At 44.0% G+C, this 22,225-nt stretch overlaps 1 protein-coding gene across 1 annotated transcript in view; it reads right to left on the bottom strand.

Moving 5' to 3' along the window:
• Positions 1-22,225, bottom strand: part of SUSD1 (sushi domain containing 1) — a 129,031-nt gene that overhangs the window by 3,607 nt on the left and 103,199 nt on the right. Inside the window, exons 13-15 of the mRNA XM_041762146.1 lie at positions 17,413-17,509; positions 13,373-13,631; positions 6,917-6,956 (exon numbers count right to left, since the gene is read on the bottom strand). Coding sequence (XP_041618080.1) covers positions 6,917-6,956; positions 13,373-13,631; positions 17,413-17,509 — 396 coding nt within the window. The remainder of the gene's footprint in view (positions 1-6,916; positions 6,957-13,372; positions 13,632-17,412; positions 17,510-22,225) is intronic.

The following is a 22,225-nucleotide window of genomic DNA, read 5'->3' as shown; positions in this document are numbered from 1 at the left end:
AACTCTGGACAAGTGATTCAGCCATTCTGTGCCTCAGTTTCCTCATTGAGGACTGATTTAGCAACACGGGAATGATAATAATAGTCCCCACTTTATAGGGTTATTGTGAGAAATAAATGAGGTAAGTTGTGTCAGGACTGTGCCCAGGACACAGCAGGCAGCTGGCAAGTGCTGGCTATGTATGGTTCATTATTGTTGCTTTGCTACTGCTTCAAGCCATTAGGAGAAATGATATATTTTTCATAATTCATGTTGAGAAAACTGACCATTTAGAATAAAGTGATGTTGACCATTAGAGCTTAAACTGTATATGCCAAAATAAAATCCAGACAGATTAAATTGAAACCTAAAAGAATTAGATCAAAGGGTAAGTGAATACTTATCTAAAATATTTATCTCAAACAGGTAAGAACTGCCTTAAGCATATTTATTAATGCAGAAACCATGATGCTCACAGCTGGGATCTGCTGCTGCTTCTACCACAGAGCCACCTCTTAAAAGATCTTGCCTGGCCTTGACCTCAAGTTATCCTCAACTACGCTTTGCAAACTCTTATCTTCCTCACCCAAAGTTCCATGTTCTTTGCTCCTCTCTGGTCTACTTAGGTTTGCTCTTCAAGATATCTTAAAGATCAGCTGCTGTGGCTCACCATCTCATTTGCAAATTGTATGAAGCTGCTAGAATGTGCTACATCTGGGTCAAAAGGCTTTAATTTATGTGAAGCAGTGAGCTCTTCTCTTGCTTTTAAATGTCCCCTCACAAACAGGACAGAGGCAAAGTAGGAGTTGATAGACTGGACTTTCTCTTGACCACCCACCAGCAGAACATCATTTACCCTAAGCAACAGGCCCACCCAGCTATTCCTTACTCTGGATGTAAATATTGGAAAATCATCTTTTTTTTTTTTTTTTTAATTATTCTGCAAAACATGACTTGGGGTTTGGCTCCAGGCATGGTTCTTGCTGGTACATGTCTCTTGGTCTACCTTGTGTATGTACTCTGTGAGAATCTGGGTCCATCCACCCAGAGCACTCACAGTGTAGCCGCACAAGATTTCTGTAGGGACTTTCCCAATTAATTCCTCGCTGAGAAAATTTACAGCTGGCTAATTCGAATTACATTTTTTAGAGCTTTGCCGTCTTCTGGTTTCCCTCCCTTTCACGGTTTTATGCTATAAAATCATGCTTCCTTTTCCTCCGAATTACTTGTAGAATATTTTTTTCAGAAACTGGAGTGAATCATGTGTTATAGCACAGATTTGCAGTGACTCATTCTTGGAGAGAGTAAAACCATTAGGTTAAAATACTGTCATTCTCTTCAGGGTGGCTCCCTGAGGAGGTAGAGTGCTCAGGAGGCGTGACAGGGCTTCTCTGGGCGTATCTTTTAACTCTTCCACTAATGCAAATATCACAGGTGCTGAAGAACAAGTTAGAAAGACTCTATGCCTACTCTCAAGCTCTGTCACAGCTTGAGGACTTCCTGTGGCTGTGGACATTTTTTCATGAATTTACACGAGCAGGGCCACTTCCTGAAAGCAACAAGTCCACTCTCCAAAAGGTACACAAAATTACCACTGTGACTTCTACTTAGTGTGTTAAACTCCTCTCTGCTATTTTAGGGTCTCCTTACTTGAATCCCATGCAGAGGACAAAGGAGATCAAAGTAGATTAATTTAGAGATAAGTATCACCTGATGAATCGGCAACATTTTTGAACTCGTTTTCTATTGCAGCTTAACAAATCACCATAAACTTAGCAGCCAGCCCCCATTCATAGCTCGCGGTTCTGGGAACCAGAAGTTGAGGTGCATTGTGACTGGGTCCTCTGCTCAGTGTCTTCTAAGGCTGAAATCAATGTGTCAGGTGGGCTGTATTTCCCTCTGGAGCCTCTGGGGAAGAATCTGCTTCCAAGTTCATAGCAGTTGTAGGACTAAGGTTCCCATATGCTTACTGGCTGTCAGCCACTGGCCACCCACATTGCTGCCATGTGGTTCCTTCCATCTCCAAAGGCAGCAGGAGAAACCCTGATTGATGTCAGATCCATCTCTCCCTTTGAATCTCCAATCTCCCATTTCTGACTTCAAGATCCAGATTTAAAGGGTTCATGTGAAGGTCAGGTGCATCTGGATAATCTCCCTATTCGGGACCTTAATTACATCTTCAAATCCTTCTCAGCAACACTCAGAATAGCCTTTGATTGAGTAACTGAGAGATGGTGCGTGTACACCAGGAATCTGTGAGGCTGTAGAATAACTCTGCCAACCGCAGTGAGGAAGGTGGAAGGTATGCTTGTGTGTGTTTGTGTGTGTGTATACATACATGTGCACAGCATATACAAACACATATGTACACACTAGGCTTATATATTGATGTAAATCTTCTCTGGCTTAAGTTTTGTGCCTACTGTGCTATGCTTTTCATCAGGCTCTACTGCTGGTTGACCGTAATGATCTAACCCAATTCACTAAATTCTGATGAGGCACCAATGTGTACCAGGCACTGCTCCAGTTCTTCAAATGCTCTTCCCCAGGGGTATTAAATCTAGTAAGAAAAGACAAATGCACCGGTTGCTCTAAAGTGTGGCAGATATCTTTAAAAGGGGGGGCGGGGAATCCTTGGGTGGCAGTTTAGTGCCTGCCTTCAGCCCAGGGCGTGATCCTGGAGTCTCAGGATGGAGTCCCACATTGGGCTCCCTGCATGGAGCCTGCTTCTCCCTCTGCCTGTGTCTCTGCCTGTGTCTCTGCCTGTGTGTGTGTCTCATGAATAAATGAAATCTTTAAAAAAAAAAAAGTGTGGCAGAAAGCCTATGTGGAGGGAGTGGGGAGGGAGCAAGGGGGATGGGGAGAGAGGGAGATGGGGGGGGAGAGAGGTAGGTCCTACCCCATTGAGGAAATAAAGCTTCAGGAAGGACATAGCATTTGATTGTAATCTTGACGAACAGATGGGATTGTAGTAAGCTAATAAACAGAGATTACAGGAAGGTTATAGGGCAATCCAGGTGGAAATAAGCAAGTAATCGTATGAGTAAAGACATTAAGGAAAGTAGGCAAGGGCCATAGCCAGAAAAGAGCTAGTACATCACTTCAAACGGAGAAGGAGAGAGGTCACTAGAAGGGTATGCCACTGTCAAACTGATGTCTTGGAAATCAGTCTAAAACATAATAGAGAACTCTGGAAGGGGAAATAGTCAAATTGGCACCGCAGTTTAGAAATATGAGTCAGGCATGTAGGCTGCAGTGAAGAAGGAACCCCTGAACACCATGGTGGGCGAGGAAAAAAAGAGGCTTTGCCAGTTGTCTATGCTGCAGATATAAAGGCCTACGCTGGGGGAATAGAGGGTGTGGTGAACCCAGACATGAGATGGGCATGCCCTACGAATAAAATGTGGGCTGAAAGGCAAAGGGGAGTGGTCACTAATGACTCAGGGGTTACTCCTATCACTCAAGAATGTTCTATGAATACCGTTTGTGAACATCTCACATATATCAAATGACTTGTTTTGTGACTCAAGAAATCAAAGAGTCACTACTTTGTGGCTGGGAGAGATCTGAGAGATCTCGGTAAGAGGAAATTGAGAAGCAGCCAAGTTAAATATAATTTCAAAGACACTCAGCTGATGAGTAGCAAGGCTCAAGCAAGGAAGCCCAGGCCTCTGCATTTCCCCCTCAAACCAACTGCTGGTTCCCTGGTAATCATCACAAAACTCTTTTAGGGGTGATCTGCATAAGGTAAATAGCATACTTTGTCACTGGGCAAAGGTCAGAATGGGGCTATTGATTGGCACAGTGAACTAGAACAAGTTCAGGACTAATCTGGATCCTAGGTCTCTCCAAATTACTTTCTGAGATGGCAGTCGTCCACATTTTTGCAAAAGGAGACTATCAGAGGTACTTTACACAGGTCAAGTTTATACACAGATTCAGAATTGCCTTCAGCATTTCAATATAACAGTGGGTTCTTCTATCATCACTAGAGCCTTCTAATAGTTTTATTTTCAAGGTTTGAACTCTCAACACTGGTTCTTAAGTTGAGGGGGGAAAAAAAGGTACTACCAAACCACTTAGATATTTCCAAAGCAAAATCCTTCCCATGAGCTTAATCACAGTAGAATGACTGTAGCCAGCTCCTTGGCCATTTCTGCCACCCAGTTTGAGTGTCTGCTAACCATATCAAACAACTGCTGAAGGCTGTGGATTCTGGGAGCTTCTGTGCTTGTCCAGGATGATTGCACATCTCCATTCTTTTGATAAAGCACCTATTTTCTTTGAGTGAACTGCATTCGCACCCCCAGAGCCTCAGGGAATGGACTGGCTGAAAAACTTCCATTTGTTGGAGCATGTGGTTGTTTCTTGTGGCCTTCACTGAAATTCTAGGACAGGAAGCTTAGCCTATCTACACGCATTAGTGCAACAGCACCCATCCCTGTGAAGGGAGACTCACTAATTATGCTAAGTAAAATAAGTCAGAGACAAATACTATATGATCCCATTTATATGTGGAATCTACAAAGGCTAAACTCATTGAAATAGAAGACTGGTAGTTGCCAGAGTCTGGGGTTGGGGGGTAGGGAGAAATGGGGAGGTGTTGGCCAAAGGGCACAAACTTCCAGCTATAAAATGAGTAAGTACCGGGCACCTAATAATGTACAACATGGTAACTATAATTAATACTGTATTATATGCTTGAAAGTTGCTAGGAGAGTAAATATTAAATGTTCACACATACACAAATATATACACATGGTAATTATGTGGGCGATGGGGCTGGTAACCCTATTTTGGTAATCATTTTGCAATAGAGATCCAATCATCACATTGTACACCTTAAACTCAATGCTGCATAAATTATATCTCAAGAAAGTGGAGGGGTGTGGGGGAGACCCTTGCTGCCTGGCAAACACAATCCAAGATAGCAGATGGTCAGGTAATGTGCTTTGCCCAGGAGAAAGGCCATGTCCTCTTGCTCTCGTTGAAGTAGGTGTGAATAGAGATAAAAAAAGATGGGAAATAACATTAGAAGATAAGCAGACAAATGAAGGAAGCCTAATTCTCCAGGTCCCTCCCAATCATTTCCTGTTAAGCACCTTCTACTGACAAGGTACCAGATCCCCCATTGCAAAGTGCCCCTAGCTGGAATCCTTCTGGAAGCAGGGTTATATGGGCACTTCCTCACCACCGCAGCCTATTGTTTCACGCTGCTCTGAGGTAAGGGGCAGGATGTAAGGGGTTAAACTGATACTCCAAGCTAAGAGCAAAATTCCTCAGGCTGTTGCTAGGACTCCTAGACCACAAAGAAAAGGTCCAGATTCAAAGGTCATAAACTTGACAAGGTTTCTGGTATTAGCTACAAACTAATGGAATTCCTGGGAATCAAATCCACTGGCTGGCTGCCTGTTGGTTTAAAGAGATGTACTGCCAGGGAAATCCCACGTCTGGCAAACACCGAGCTGCGATTGCTCAATGCCCGAGGCCAGTCTCCCACCTGGACAGCTGCCCGCCCGAGGAAGGCATGTGAAGCTATACAGCCCTCGGTAGAGCTCCTTCCTGCTGCATCTTATGTACAAACAGCTCTGGAGGAAACGGCCGAGGGTACTTTCCCATCAGGCAGAGCCAGGAAAAGACTGAGGCGGCCCAACTAAGTGACAATGTGACTCCCTCTGCTTCCAGGCCAAGGGAAGCTTGCTTTTCCCATCCAGCAGGATGTGGTCATTGTCATGGGCCCCCTGTCCACGGCACAGCACTCTATCTTTTCTTCCTTTCTAAGTGAAAGTGCTTACTGAGCTTACCCAGGCTCCCCTTTCATGTTAAATGCTGTGTTTTGAAGATGCCTACTTACATTCTGCATTCAGTCACAGACTGCTAAGGGACCATGAGAAGTCCACCTGGATTTGATCAAGAGGCATGGACCGTCCCCAGGGAGCCCGGTCTTGGAGCTGGATGCAATAACAGACCCACCCTCGAGCTGTCTTCCACTCGAGCTCCACTTTTGGCTGTATAGAGTATTATTCTTCCATAATGGAGGATGTTTTTCTTAAAAGTACACCTGGGGCGCCTGGGTGGTGCAGTCGGTTTGGCATCTGACTCTTGGTTTCGGCTGGGGTTGTGATCTTGGGGTCAGGGGATAGAGCCCCACGTCAGGCTCTCAGCTCAGTGTGGAGTCTGCTTAGGACTCTCTCTTCCTCTGCCCCGCCCCCCACGCTCTCTTGCTCTCTTCCCTCTCCCTAAAATAAATAAATAAAATCTTTTTTTAAAAAAGTGTACGTGTGTGTGTGTGCACATGCAAAGCAGCTAAATGGCCAAAATGCTGCAGCTCTTTGTACTGATCTGCCAACATGTTTTTCTGTGCCTCTTTTCCTGATGGGGATCAGGTCCGCCTCTCGGTACAATCCTGGTGTGGCTATCAATGACACTGATCTACCCCCAACCAGCCATATGAGTAAGCCCCAAATCCCAGGGCGGCTGTTCATAGCGCATAGTTCCCTAGGAGGGGCACTAGTCATCCCATAGCCAGTCCCTTAATCTAGGAGAAAAGATTCTTTCCCGGAACTGAAAAACCTTCTGTTCCCACTGAAGTTGCTAAACTGCACAGCTGGTGCCCAGCCCTCTCCATCACATGGCTTATTATAGAAGAAAAAGAAGCCAACTCAGAAACAGAGAGCAGAGACAAAGACAGACTGTCCCTCTCATGGAGTCAAGTCCCAAGTGTCAGTTCCTGGAATCCTCGTGATGCCCCTTTGGGTCGTGGTCCATAAGCTCCCCACCCCATCCTTTGCAGCTGTGGCTTTTTGCTTAAACTAGTATGAGATGGGTTTCTGTCCCCTGTGGCAATTGTAAAAGAAATCTCATCAATATAAACTTGATGCTGCAGACTGGAGAGGAGAAAGGAGGACCGGAGGCTTAGGCAGAAAATGGTTTTTACCTTTCACTTGAGCCCAAACTGCACAGGAGCATCTTCTCACCTATAAAGAGAAATGCAGCAACACATTTAATGAGGCAGCACATAACATCAATTTAAAGAATACATTTTGGCCCAAAAAGTTTAGTGGGTTTTTTTTTCTTCTTAATCTGGATTAAAATATCCTCATCTAGCTTGAACATCTAATAATTTAGCCATATGATCACTAAGTATTTGAGGGACTGGCATGGAACCCTAGGGATCAGTTCTGTGGCTTCTCAATAGATCTCAAAAAGCATGCCCTATGGGTAAACAACAGAAATGGCAATGAGTTTCATTCTCCTTCCCAGCAATGAGCAACTGGCACCAACTGCTGAAAAAGATTCTGAGGTCCCATCCATTTGACAGTGATAGGACAGTGACAGTGATACATGGGACAGGCAAGACTATGAGAACTCTTGGTAAGTAATAACACCTCACTGGTCTAGATGATACTTATCTGGCCAAGACCCACAAACACACTGGAATGAGATACCTTCTCTTCTCTTCCAGTTATTACATGCATATTTGTCTGTTAGGAATACTGGGATTACTCAGCAAAATGTTCCCCAGAGGAAACTAAATAGCAGGGGTTGGAGAAAGATCCCTCCAACTTCAAAAGGAGATTCTCTTTCAAGTGACAAAATGGGCAGTCTGGTTTTATTGAAAAATTTAAATATATATATATATATATATATATATATATATATATATATATATATATATTTGTACTGAAAAATGCTGGTGAATGCTTGAAATGGCCCTAAGTTCTTGAATGTGACTAAACTTTGCATTGATGCTAAGTGTATCAAGGGCATCGAGTGGAAAATCATATTCAAGAATAACCAGTGAAAGGGACCTCAAGTAGTAAGGCAGGTACTAGGGAATTGAGTGTATTAAAGGAGAGAAATGGGTGGGGCCAAGGGAAGAAGGGAGCTCATTAAAATAGAGTGTCATGGCCAGATTTACAATTTATAAACTTCATTCTGGCAGTTGTTTGGAGCAAAGAGATAAGAAGATGAATTAGAAAATTGATGTTCAGGGGCGCCTAGGAGGCTGAGTGGGTTAAGCATCTGCCTTTGGCTCAGGTCATGACCCCAGGGTCCTGGGATCGAGCTCCACATTGAGCTCCCTGCTCTGCGTGGAGTCGGCTTCTGCCCTTCCCCGCTGCTGTGCTCGCTCGCTCTCTCTCTCTCTCTCAAATAAATAAAATCTTTAAAAAAGGGAAAAAAAGACATTTGGTGTTTAGGCAAGAGATGCCAAAGGCTAAACATTGTTAAGGGAGCAGAGGAAAGGATGATTTTATACAGCTTTAATGTGAAAGAACTGACAGAATTTGATGATGTACTAGACAAAAAGATAAAGAGGAAGAAGACAGGAATTATTCCTTGATTTCTGTCTTAGCAAATGGGAGCATGGTTATGCTATTTACTGGAACGGATACACAGAAGGAAAAACAAACTGGAAGAATTGGAAAACAAACTTCCTGGTGTCAAATTTTACTGCACAGCTACAGTAATCAAAACAATGTGGTGCTGGCATAGAGACAGATATATAGACCAATACAGTGGAATAGAGAGCCCAGAGATTAAACTCTTGCATATATGTCAAATAATTTTTGACAAGGGTTGCCAAGAACATTCAATGGGTAAAGGAAATCTTTTCAATAAATGATGCCAGGAAAACTAGATATTCACATGCCAAAGAATGAAGTGGGACCCTGACCTAACACCACATACAAAAATTAACTCAGAATGGATCATCCAAATGTAGGACCCAGAAAAAAAGAAAACATAGAGAGTAAGCTTCAGCAGATTGGATTTAGCAATGATTTCTTGGATATGACATCAAAGGCATAGACAGCAAAAGAAAAAATGGACAAACTTGACTTCCTCAAAATTAAGAACTTTTGAGGATGTGAAGAAAAAAGAACCCTTGTGCACTGTTAGTGGGATGCAAACTGGTACAGCCACTGTGGAAACAGTATGGAGGGCCCTCAAAAAATTAAAAATAGAACTAACCAGGATCCAATAATGCCACTACTGGGTGCTTACCCAAAGAAGAGATACATGCACCCCTATGTTTACTGCAGCATTATTTTCAATAGCCAAGATACGGAATCAAGGGTCCATGGAGAGATGAATGGATAGAGAAGATAGAGAAGATGTGATACACACACACAAAAATGGAATATCACTCAGCCATTAAAAAGAATGACATCGTGCCACTGCAACAACATGGATGGAACTAGAGGGTATAACACTAAGTGAAGTAAGTCAGCCAGAGAAAGACAAATACCATATGACTTCACTCATATGTGGAATTTAAGAAACAAAACAAATTATAAATAGAGACAAACAAAAAACCAGATTCCTAAATATAGAGAACAAATTGGTGGTTGCCAGAGGGGAGCTGGGTGGGAGATGGGCGAAATAAATGAAGGAGATTAAAGGGACATGTATCACAATGAGCACTGAGTAATACATAGAATTGTTAAATCCCTCTATTGTACACTTGAAACTAATATAACATTGTATATTAATTATACTGGAGTTAAAAACAAAGAAAGATGGAATGTTAAAAAAATTAACTTTTGTACATCAAAGGACACTTAATGACAGAGCAAAAAAGGCAACTCATGGAATGAAAATATTTGCACATTGCAAATCTCATAAAGCATTAATATCCAGAATATATACAGAACTCCTAATACCCAACAACAAAGAAATAAATAACTCAATTCAAAAGTGGGCAAAGGACTTGAATCACCGTTTCCCCAAAGAGGACACACAAGTTGTCAAAAGCATATGAAAAGATGCTCAACATCGCTAATCATTAGAGAAATGGAAGCCAAAACCACAATGAGATTCCATCTCACATCCATTAGGGAGGGCCATTACCAACACAGAAAACAGCAGGTCTTGGGGAGGATGTGGAGAAAATGGAACCTTTGTGCACTGTCAGTGAGAATGTAATATGGTGCCGCCACTGTGGAAAATAGTGTTACAGTTCTTCAAAAAAATACAAAGAGAATGAACATATGATCCAACAATTCCAACTCTTGGTAAATGCCCCCAAAGAACTGCGGGCAGGGACTCAAAGAAATATTTATACACCCATGTTCATAGCAGTCTTATTCAGAATAGCCCAAAGATGAAAGCAACCCAAGTGTCCATCCACAGATAAATGGCTAAACAAAATGTGGTGCGTACATACAATGGAATATGCCAAAGGGAAGAAATTCTGACACAATGCTACACCATGAGTGAACTTTAAGGACATGTGGCTAAGTGAAATAAGACAAATAATGTATGATTCTACTCATATGAGTTACCAGGAGTGGCCAAATTCATAGAAACAGAAAGTAGCAGAGTAGTTGCCAGGGTTTGGGGAAGGCAGGAAGGAGAAAGTTTCTGTTTGATGGGGACAGTCTTTCAGTTTGGCAAGATGAAAAGAGTTCTGGAGACTGGATGCATAACAACTTAAGTGAACTTAATACTAATAAACTGTGCACTTAAAAAATATTTACATGGTAAGTTTTGTTATATGTATTTTCCCACCATGAAAAAATAAATATTCAACATACACCACTACTAAATGTTCTGGAATTAAATGGTGGTAATGGTTTGTACCACCTTGTGAATACACTAAAGATCACTGAATTGTATGCTTTATTTATTTTTTTTATTTTTTTCACCATCTTAACTATTTTTACCTTTAAGAATTTCTTATTTGAGTATAGTTGACACATAATGTTGTATTTGTTTCAGGTGTACAGCTTAGTAATTTGACAAGTTTATAAGATGCCATGTTCGCCACTAATGTAACTATCATCTGTGCCATTACATCACTATTACTGGGGCACCTGGGTGGCTCAGTGGCTGAGCGTCTGTCTTTGGCTCCAGTTGTGATCCCGGGGTCCTGGGATCGAGTCCTGAATCCCACATGGGGCTCCGCAGGGAGCCTGCTTCTCCCTCTGCCTCTGTCTCTCATGAATAAATAAAATCTTTAAAAATATAAATATCACTATTACCATATCACTATGTTCCTTATGCTATAAACGATATACTTTAAATGGATGATTAATGTGGTATGTGAATTATCTCTCCGTGAAGCTGTTTAAAAAAGAAAAATAAATAGATCACTACTCATCTGAATAGGACTGTAACACTAACAGATTTGGAACCCCTTAGGGGAAGTAATTGCAATTCAAAAATGCAAGTCCCAATATAAATGTTTTCAAAACCCCTTCGTCTCCTTAACCATCCCAAAGCCCAAGCACGTGTTCTGCTAAGCTATATGAGAAAAGAGATATCAATGACATTACAGAAAAGTTCCCTATACTATAAACTAGGATTCTTATCCTAAGCTCTCACTTCACTGCCTGTGTTATGGCTTGAATGTCTGGGTCACCTAAAGTTCACATCTTGAAGCTCTAGCCCCACAGATGGTGGGACTTGAGATTAGGGCCTTTGGAAGGTAATTAGGTTTAGATGAGGTCATGAAGGTGGGGACTCCATGATGGGATTAGTGTTCCCCTAAGATGAAGATGACGGCCCAGGGCTAGATTGCATGCTTTCTACCAGGTGAGGACACAGCAAGAAGGCAGCTGTCTGAAAGCCAAGAGGAGGGCCCTTACCAAGGAACCAGGTCAGCTGGGACCTTAATCTTGGACTTCCCGATTTCCAAAGCTGTGAGAAATGCATTTCTGTGATTGAGACCACCCAGCCTACGGCATTGTATCATGGCAGCCCATGTGTACTAATGTTCCTCTTAGGCCAAAGTCTCAATCTGGGACAGCAGCTCTGTGAGCAGGCTCTAAACTGCAGTCACATAGTACTGCTAGTGCTATGTCTGTGGCGAGAAATGCCAAGGCAGGCTCTCCAGGCAATCTTCTAGCAAGGAGGCCTGTCTACATCATAAACACCTTTTAAACAAGTTCAGGGAAATATAGTCTGGGCTTTAGCCTGCCAATTCTTAATTCCTACATTATTGTCACAAAATGCTACCGAATCTCTTTGCCACTTGTACATACTCTTAAAAGTAACCACTGCTGGGGCACCTGGGTGGCTCAGTCGGTTGAGCATCTGCCTTCATTCAGCTCAGGTCATGATCGCGGGTTCTGGAACTGAGCCCCACGTCAGGCTCCCTGCTCAGTGGGGAGCCTGCTTCTCCCTCTCCCTCCCCTGCTCGTGTTTGTGCTCTCTTTCTGTCAAATAAATAAAATCTTAAGAGAAAAAAAGTAATCGCTGGTTTAATATCAAGCATGATAGAGGTACATTAGATTTGTGTCCTACTCAGAATTTAATAGAGTACGTCTCAGTTTTAAATATGTGAGGCAGGCGCCTGGCTGGCTCAGTCAGCTAAGCATCTGACTCTTAATCTCAGCTCAGTCGGGTCTTGATCTTAGGGTTGTGAGGTCAAGCCCTGTGCTGGGCTCCTCACCCAGTGTGGAGCCCACGCTAAAAAAAATAAACATAAATAAATAAATAAACAAGCAAGCAAATTTACACTAAAGATGGCTCAAATTCATCAGTCAAAAGATGTTTCTATTATTAGTAATATAATCTGGGGGCAGCCCGGGTGGCTCAGTGGTTTAGCACTGCCTTCAGCCCAGGGCCTGATCCTGGAGTGCCAGGATCGAGTCCCACGTCGGGCTCCCTGCATGGGGCCTGCTTCTCCCTCTGCCTATGTCTCTGCCTGTCTCTGTCTCTCTCTCTTTCTCGTTCTCTCTCTCTCTCATGAATAAATAAATAAAATAAAAAGTTAAAAAAAAGTAATATAATCTGTTTCTAGTTTCCATTACCAATCCATACGAATTTATCTCATACTCTGAGTTCTCCTGGGGCAACCATCACAACGGTCCTTCCAGATCTTCCACCCCTGACTCACTGATTCAGCTCTTGCCATTCTGCCTGTCCGGCTCACTATATCTATTCATTATGCAATGAATATATGGTCCTATGTCTCATGAAAGAACCACTGGGATAATGTAGGCTTCTAAGGATCAGGAGAGGTGGGTGTGGCCGAGCAAGACACAGAAGCCGAAAATAGGGCAGTGCTGACGTTCATCTGCCTCCCCTTCCTGCTTCCGAGAGAGTGAGGGGAGGCAGCATGCTGGCAGGAGCGACATCTAGACGTTCCTCTCCAACTCACACGTCAGCAGGGCAATAGGATGAGGGCGTTTGTGAAGCTTAAGAGGAAGAACCAACGCTAGGTCAGTCCAAGCACAGATCCAAGCAGGTTCCATGGGAAGTTCAGACCATCAACCTCCTTAAAGGTCTCACCTGCCCAATGTTTAGAAAGGCAATGGTGTGTGACACATTTTAGTGGTTAGCCCATGCAGTGTCCGTCTCAAATACCAGGGAAACACATGTTCAAACATTTACATTTCACACGAAGAAGGAAATAGAGAATTCACGACTTCTTAAAGAAGAATACCTTATTCCATTCACTTGTGATTCGTAATATAATGCAGTAATCTTTCCCTTTTCTCAAAGGTGCGTTATAGTACTTCCCATAGTATAGCCTGTCTCCAATAGGTATCTCCATGGCATCATCTGGAACATCTTTGGCCAGTAGTTCTGCAGCCACATATCCCTCAGCATCAGAAGTGTTGCTAAAGAATGAGGTGGCCCCTTCAGAATCACAAAAAAATGTACTTTGGAGGGCCAGGGGAAGCACCAACACTTGATATGAACTAGAAAAAAGAAAAGAAAATGTCTATCAGACCCTTGCTTGGGAGATTCGTTCATTCAATTATTCATATTTACTGAGCACCTGCTATAAGATAAACACTTTTCTGGACACTGGAGATATATAACACTGGACAAGAAAAAGTCCTGCCCCCCCCCCAGGGGATTTACAGTCTGACAGCTCCAACAGCTTCTGGAACTCCAGTTTGGACCTACGGTGCTAATGCCCCATGACACGACGTGAGGGATCTCAACTTCCAGCTGCTGCGGATGCCAAGCAAATCCTCTTTATCTGGGAGAAGTTGTTACACGTATGGCTGCCCTGGGTGTCCATGGCCTAAAGCCGAACTCATCACTGGTTTTCACGTGGGCGAATAAAGCCCAGCTGGGGAAAGGGTTTAGCAGTCACATGGAGGCTGCTGCTGAGAAGCATTAATGTCCTAAGTCTGAAAAAAAAAAAAAAGGCTCCAATCACATGGTAACCTGAAACAGAACTCATGTGATCGCCCTCCAGTTCACACATCAAAGTTCATGTGAAATAAATGAGAAGCAAGGAGTGCCAAGTCACCATGCATTAATCCAGTCTGACGATATCCTAAAATAGCCAGGGGGGTAAAATGTCATGGGGATGAGGTGAAACTCTTGCCTAAACGTGGACGGAGAAGCACACCAGCCATCAAGTAGCCCTTTGTGCACGTGCTGGGTTATTGTTTATCCTGCCAAATACAAAGACTGGCAGTGAAAGGAGCTGTAAGAGCAAAAAACAAAAAACAAACAAACAAACAAAAACAACAATCCCCCCCCTCCCCCCCCGCAGAGGATGACCCATGCCTTCTTTTTTCAACCCCTCCCTTCCATCCTTTCCCTCCTGCCTCTGGAACAGCACGTGTCTGAACATCTGCTTTCTCTATCAGGCTTGATAGCAGGGATTTAAGTGACTTACTCTTGTATCCTTGCAAATCCTTACCCAGTTCTCTGGCTGTGACGGCCTCCCCACTAATGTTTTTTGAGTTGACATTTCAGTGAAGAGGGAAAAACATGCATCAGTATCAAATATGATTAGGGTAATTTCCAAACCAGGAGGCCACATAATCTATTTTACTAGTAAATATACACTTCCTGTTCCAGGTTCCGAATGCCCCATCTCCTGCTTCTTTTTTTTTTTTTTTTTAAGATTTTATTTATTTATCCACAAGAGGCAGAGAGAGAGAGAGAGAGAGAGAGAGAGAGGCAGAGGGAGAAGCAGGCTCCATCCAGAAGTCTGATGTGGGACTTGAACCCAGGTCTCCAGGATCACACCCCAGGCCAAAGGCAGCACTAAACCACTGAGCCACTCAGGGTGCCCCCATCTCCTGCTTCCTAAAAGTCCACGAGTCACTAGGTGCAGAAAAGGGAGCCCCCCACCACAGTAGGTATCGGACTTGGAAAGTCTCCATCCCAAACATCCTGTGTGTCCCCAGGGCCCTGGTTTCCACAAAGTCTGGGCTCACTTTTGAGCAAAGAGCTTTCTACAAAAGGTACAAGGTAAAGCCTGCAGGTGGTGAGCTGCCGCCGCTGCCACCAGGAGACGTTTACTAAGCGTCCACTGCCTACAAGGGAACACCTGTGACAACACGCTTTCCTGGCGACGTGAGGACATCTCCGTGAATCATGGCTGCAGGGAAGAGAGTAAATGCTGTCCACAAGCTCCTCTTCAAAGCCATCTCGCCTTTCCACGTAGACGGTGGTGTTCCAGTGCAAGATCAAGGCCCAGCTTTGGTTCTGGACATTTAGGGGCACCATTCTTGGGGCATAAAGCAGTCTCCCCCAGTTAGTGTGATCATAATCACCTGAGTTGCTTGATAATTATACAGACTTCCAGCCCCCATCGCAGACCTACTGAACCAAAATCTCCAGGAGCTGAGTTGAAGAATTTGTACCACTGATGAGGCACTCTGGATGATTTCTAGAAGTTGGCAAGTATGGGAGACACTAGCATTAAGACAGCCCGGGATCAGGTTGCATCATTCACCCGAGATCACCAGGCTAAGGATGGGAGCTTTGGTCCCAGGGCCCCATCCCACCATGGGCCCCAAGCCACTGCCTCACCCCCAACAATGCGCAACAAAGACTCAGGCCTGTCTTACACGGCAGCAAAGCTGCTCCCTCAGCTCAAACCAGGTAGTCAGGGAGAGGAAACCGCCCCGTGTGCCTGTTGGCAATTAACCCTGATGACGTTAGGGAAGCAGTTGTGGCTGTTTGGAACATGAGTGTTCTGGAAAGACTTCTCCCCTCTTTCTCACCGCCACCCTCCCTCGAATGACTCACAGATCTCCACTTCCTGTTTTGGTGGCACCAGAGGGCACATTAGCCACAAGGATAGATTGTCATTTGGCTTTTCTTTTTGCCTTACGTAATGATGTGGCCTACATATCACATTTGCTCTTGCAAATTCTCTCGGGCGGTGATATCATACCTTCTGTTCTCCTCATAGCAACAGAATTACAGCACCTTCCAGTAACTGGTCAGGAATCGAGAAGCAGAACAATGTAGGCAATGTCCATGCCTGGAAAGACCTTTGAGGACTTACTGCACTTAAACTAATGGAAAGACAGGAAAAGCCTAAGTTTCATTATAAAGGGACACATAGGGATGCTTGGGTGGCTCGGATGGTTAAGTGTCTGACCCTGATCTTAGCTCAGGTCTTGATCTCACAGTCATAGGCTCAAGCCCCATGTTGGGCTCTATGCAGGCATGGAGCCTACTTAAAAATTTTTTTAAAGGGGAGGGCAGGTGGGTGGGGACCCACAGATAATATAGCCAGACTTTCTTTTTTATAATTTTGTAATATCTCACATTTATTTTCACCCTGAATGTACTGAAGGGTCATTAGACTGACAGGTCAAGAATGACGTAAGGCAATGAAGGTCAGGACAAGGAAGGCAAGGTTATTGTCGTGTCCTTGCTTTATTCCTGTGAGCAAGTTGCTTATCTCTCCAGGGAAACTTCCATGTTCCTTTCTAAAAAAGGGGGTAATTCTGCTTTCCTAATCCAAGCATGACCCTGTAAATAAAAATGCTTAAGGGAACACAGTGTAGTTCTTCAACTCAGGTGAATTAATTCCATCCTAACACTATCTGGAATCCCAGAAGCAGTCATTAACTACACAGTATCTTGCCCATAGCTCAATATGTGATCAAATTAAGAGAATTATCCAAATGGCCCTTTTGGAAGCCACTACAGCTGCCCAAAGACCATCTTTTAAAGAAAGAAAAAGATATTCTGCCTTTGGTAAATGAAATGATGTTTCCAATCCACCATCACTGAGAGATGTACATGAAGATGTTAGCGCAAAGGATGATACTTGACAAGTCACATGCAATCAACACTTGTCTGGTGACCAAAGGAATAGATTTAATTTATTGAGCTAAGCTGCCTAAATGCTTGTCTTTACCCCTGAGAAGTCTCTCTATCATTTGGAAGGATGCTGGTTGGAATTAAAGGCCCAGTCTGAGGGCAGCCCGGGTGGCTCAGCGATTTAGCGCTGCCTTCGCCCAGGGCGTGATCTTGGAGACCCGGGATCAAGTCCCACGTCGGGCTCCCTGCATGGAGCCTGCTTCTCCCTTTGCCTCTCTCTCTCTCTCTCTCTCTCTCCCCCTTCTGTGTCTCTCATGAATAAATAAATAACATCTTAAAAAAAAAAAAGGCGCAGCATCTAGGGAGAAGTCCCCTCCTCGATCAAACCAAAGTTCCCAAAACTCTCCATGAGGACCACTGGACATCCACGGAAAAGGGGCCACTACCCACCTGATAGGTCCATTCTTCTCCTTGGCCTTCCTCAGTCTCAGCTGTGGTAGAGGCCCTCCATGCACCGTGACAAAGTCTACTTCCGGAAGTGGAGGCTCTGAAAACAGGTTGAAAAGAGGAAAAGGGTGTGATTAGAAACAATGGAAGCATAATGAAAGTGGTCCTCATGGGGCCATCAAGAGGAAGTGTTCGTGTAAGACGCGATGAGCATTTTCTGACTGTGCTACCACATGGATGAATCTTGAAAACATTACGCTAAGTGAAATAGGCCAGACTTAAAAGGACAAATATTGTATGACCCCTCTGATATGCAATATCTAGAATAGACAAATTCATGGAAACCGAAGTAGGTTAGAGGTTTCTCAGGACTGAGGGGTGGGTAGGCAAGGGGGAGTTAGTTGCTTAATGATCAACAGAGTTTCTGTTTGGTGTGATGAAAAGTTTCCAGAAATAGACAGTGATGATGGTTTACAACATTGTGAATGGACTTCATGCCAATAAATTTGGTGCCAGGAAATGGTTAAAATGTACATTTTACGTTATATATTGGACCACAATAAACTTTTTGTAAGAAAAGTAAGGGATGCCCCTATGCTGACAGAGGGTACACAGAGCAAGCCTTACAGCTAACTTGCTGGACATGTTCCTATTTGGTGGGGAAGACCAGCATATCAGACTTCTAGATCTTTTCCCATCATAGACTGTTCTGTCCTCCTTTTGTTCTCCCCAGCACCCAGATCTCCCACATAGACTCTCCACTGGGAGGTGACTGGTTGACACCAAGTGTTCTAGTGCAACTTTGTATGAATGCAACTGGTAGTTACATTCATGGTATGAATGCACAGGCTGGCATTCTGGTTGGTGGTGGCACTAACCAAATGCACTAGCTGTGTCTTGCATGGGCCTCATCTCATATAATCTTTTCAATGTTGCTATCAAGTGAATGAGATCTACAGAGGGAGAAAGGAAGAGAAAAAGACAATATAATATGAATGCCCTCCCCTCGGGTATTATATAAGACTGATAAATCACTGAGCTCTACCTCTGAAACTAATAATATACTATATGTTCATTGAATTTAAATTAAATAAATAAGTAAATAAATAAGAATGAACCCCCCCCCACCCGACCCAACCGTAGCCTTGAAATCTGCTACAGTAAAATTAAGGACTAGGAGACCAAAAGAAACACTCAGTACTTTAGCTTGTGGGGGGCACCTAGGTGGCTTAGTTGGTTAAGCATCTGCCTTTGGCTCAGGACATGATCCCATAAGTCCTGGGAAGGAGCTCCACACTTCAGGCTCCCTGCTCAGTGGAGAACCTACTTCTCCCTCTCCCTCTGCCCCTCCCCCTGCTTGTGCTCTTCCTTCCTTCTCTCTCTCTCTCTCTCTCTCTCTCAAATAAAAATGTTTTTTAAATTTTTGAAAAATAAGAAAATAGACTTGGGGTAGAAATTCCCAATCCAAATTATAATAAATAAAAACCTATACCTTCCTAGATAGTTTTTTGGGGGCGGTTGGTGGGAGGAGGGACAGAGGGAGAAGGAAAGAGAAAATCTTAAGCAGGCTCCAGGCCCAGTACAGAGCCTGACGCAGGGCTCAATCTCACGACATGAGCTGAAATCAAAAGTCAGACACTTAACCGACTGAGCCACCCCTAATGGCCTAGTTTATTTATTTATTTATTTATTTGCCTAGATAGTTTTTAAAACACTATCGAATATGATGCTTGTCAAAGGGAAGGGCGGTAGGCAAAATAAGAGAAAGGGATTAAGAGCTAAATCTCGTTACAAAATAAATAAGACACGGGGATATAACACACAGCATAGAGAATACAGTCAATAGTATTTTAACAACTCTGCGTGGTGACAGATGGTAACTGGACTTATCGTGTGCCCATTTCATAATGTATATAAATATCAAATTATCATGTCATATACCTAAAACTAATACAATTTGTATGTCAATTATTCTTCAATGAGAAAGCTCTATCGAATATGTTAATCATACATCACCAAGCAACAACATTTATTAGCCACCTTTATACACCATGTACCATGGCAGGCTGGGAGAAGCAGCCACGGAAGGCACAGTTTCTGCTTTCCAGGAGTTCAAAGTCTCATAGTGGAGACGGTTTTATAAACACGTGGCGCTTAGAGCTATGATCAAGTTAAACACAGGGCGTCGTGGGAGCGCAGAGGAAGAACACCTGACCAAGGGCAGGGGCTGGTGAGACCATTGAATGCAGAGATACACGTATGCAGGGCCAGGAGGTGGAGGGCCAGCAGAGACAGAACTGCGGCCATACCTGGCTGAAAGGTGGAGTCCCAGCCTGGGAGAGGCACGCACCAAACTGGAAAGTGTGGGTACAGGTCGGATCGGACGTCCTGGAACTAAGTCATTTACGGATTCTCAGCTGACGTGTATTGTAGAAATACAGTTCAGACAGCTGGTTGGAGGACCGACTAAGAACAAGAGGACAGGTTGCCCAAAGTCTAGGTACCTGAGGTCTGAAGCAAGTGATGGCATTGAGAATGGAGCAGAGGTCGCCAGATGGGAGAGACACGTGGGGGGAGAGAGAACAGGATGTGGTGGCAGACAAGGAAGGGGGAAGAATCTGGGCTTTGGTGTTGGTGGCTCAGTCGTGACATCAGTCATCAAGGTTTGGGGGAGAAGTTCAGAAGCAGCTCACTTCTAGGCCTGATTATGTTCGACATGCTTGTGGAATTATCCGGCAGGCAGCAGGAGACGGGTCCACGCAGGAGCCAACTGGCGGTGACATGGAGTCAGTCCCCAGCAGGAGAGGCACCGCTGCCCAGGGGGACCGCACAAATGTCCCCAAGCTGAGCGGAGGGCTCGGGGCCAACCACTGGAAGCCCAGGCATCTAATACCGGATGGAAGAGAGACAACCCCCAGTAGCTTTCTCAAATGGTACCAAGTCTAGAATTTCTTCCAAAGTCAGCCAGATCGGGTCACATAAATTCTGGCCTCCATAGGCCTGTGGGGTTGCCAGGGACCCCCAGAGGTGGCGGAATGGCCCTGCTTGCAGTCCACATCTTACAAGAGGTGCTGGAGGTCTAGGCTGTTCCCGAGAGGTGTGGTTCCCAAGAGGAAGCCCCTGGGTTCCTGCAGCGGTGAGGGGGACAGGGCAGTGAAGTTTGAAAAGCCCCTACCAGGTCCCCCAGGGGGACAGGCCCCTCCCTTCTAGTCGGAGAATTTCTGCCCCCAGCCCTCCGCGCTAACACTGAAATGCCTTCTCGCTTGTGATGTTTTGCTGTGGCAGTAAAGTAAGTGGTTTTTATCACACGCTTCCTGTTTTCAGCCCAGAGGGAGATTCACTGTTCACTGTGTGTGTGATAACCCCTCCTCGGGTGCTTTTTAAATTTTTCCTTTCTTTGCTCTTCTCCGAGATGAATAATTCTAGTTCCTCTAATCTCTTGGCTAACCTTTTAAAACCACCCCGCTTCTCACTGCCCTTGGTATAAGCAGAACAAAGTGCTCCCCTCAGCATGCAGAAGGCAGGCCCATGGAGGGGGGCGGGCAGGAAGGCCACCCCGGCCTGTGGCTAGTGTCATGCCTGCCGTCCTAAATGTGCCACTGCCATCCAGCCGATGCCATCAACATGTGACTTCCAGACTGCTTTCTGCTTTCGGACCTCCCCCCACCTTATATTTTAAACAGGGCACCTTTTTCTCTCTCATGTAAAAGCCTGAACTTCAGCAGGCTGGTTCTTAAACACATTTCAAGGTTAAATAACTTTAACTTCCAGCCATCTCTTTCCAAGGTTGTGTTCCTCATTCCCCAAAATGGTATCCTGGGTGGATGCGCTCTCCTTTCCATTAGCCTCATTACTGACTTAAACCAGATCAGACCCAAGGCCAGAAATGGGTTGTGTCTGAGCTGGAGAGTGAAGCTCTTCCACCCTGGATATTCGAAGTGGGGAAGATGCAGAAGGGAGACTCTCATTACCATTCCTCTACTAGAAGCAAATGACAAAGGAATATATAGGGGCTGCCAAGTGTGAAAACCCTGCAGAGTAAGGAGAAAAGCACTGAAGGAGAACGTGCCCTACAAAATATTTTAATAGAGTATGAAGTTAAAAAAATACATAGTATAAAGTTACAATAATTGAAATGGTAAGGTGCGAGCACAGGACAGGCAAAGCAATGGAAAAAGCTAGAGAGCCTAGAAAGAGACCCAAACAAACAAATGAGAAGATAGTGTATGACATGGACAGTCGTTCCAAATGTGGTGGGAAACTGGCTTATCATGTAGGGGGGAAAAAATTACCATGTAAATTTATACCATACATCAAGATGAATTCCAAATGGGTCTAAATTTAAAGGTGAAAAGCAAAATTATGAGGAAGCATTAGAGGGGCACATGGCTAGCTCAGTCAGTAGAGTGTGTGACTCTTGATTTGGGGGACCTGAGTTCAAGCCCCACATTGGGCACAGAGCTAACATTAAAAGAAGAAGAAGAAGAAGAAGAAGAAGAAGAAGAAGAAGAAGAAGCATTAGAAAATATGAAAGAATAAGAATTGATCTAATTTCAGGGTGGGGAAGGCTTTTCTTAGCATGACCAGAGGCAGAAACTATAAAACAATCAATAGAATTGATTACATGAAAATTTAAAATGTCTAAATGTAAGAAGAATATCGGCAAGGAAACTAAACAGTAAATAGCCTGGGGGGGGGATTATAATAGGTACAGCCAAAGATTAATATCATTAGTGTAGGCAAACTATTAAAATCAATAAGAGAAAGGAGGTAATACAAATGAAAACATGCTAAAATCCCCTAAAACGTACCAAAA

The sequence above is a fragment of the Vulpes lagopus genome, chromosome 7 (genome assembly GCF_018345385.1).
Source record: "Vulpes lagopus strain Blue_001 chromosome 7, ASM1834538v1, whole genome shotgun sequence".
Lineage (NCBI taxonomy): Eukaryota > Metazoa > Chordata > Mammalia > Carnivora > Canidae > Vulpes > Vulpes lagopus.
The sequence above is the reverse complement of the archived record's forward strand: the minus strand, read 5'-3'. Positions and strand labels throughout refer to the sequence as shown.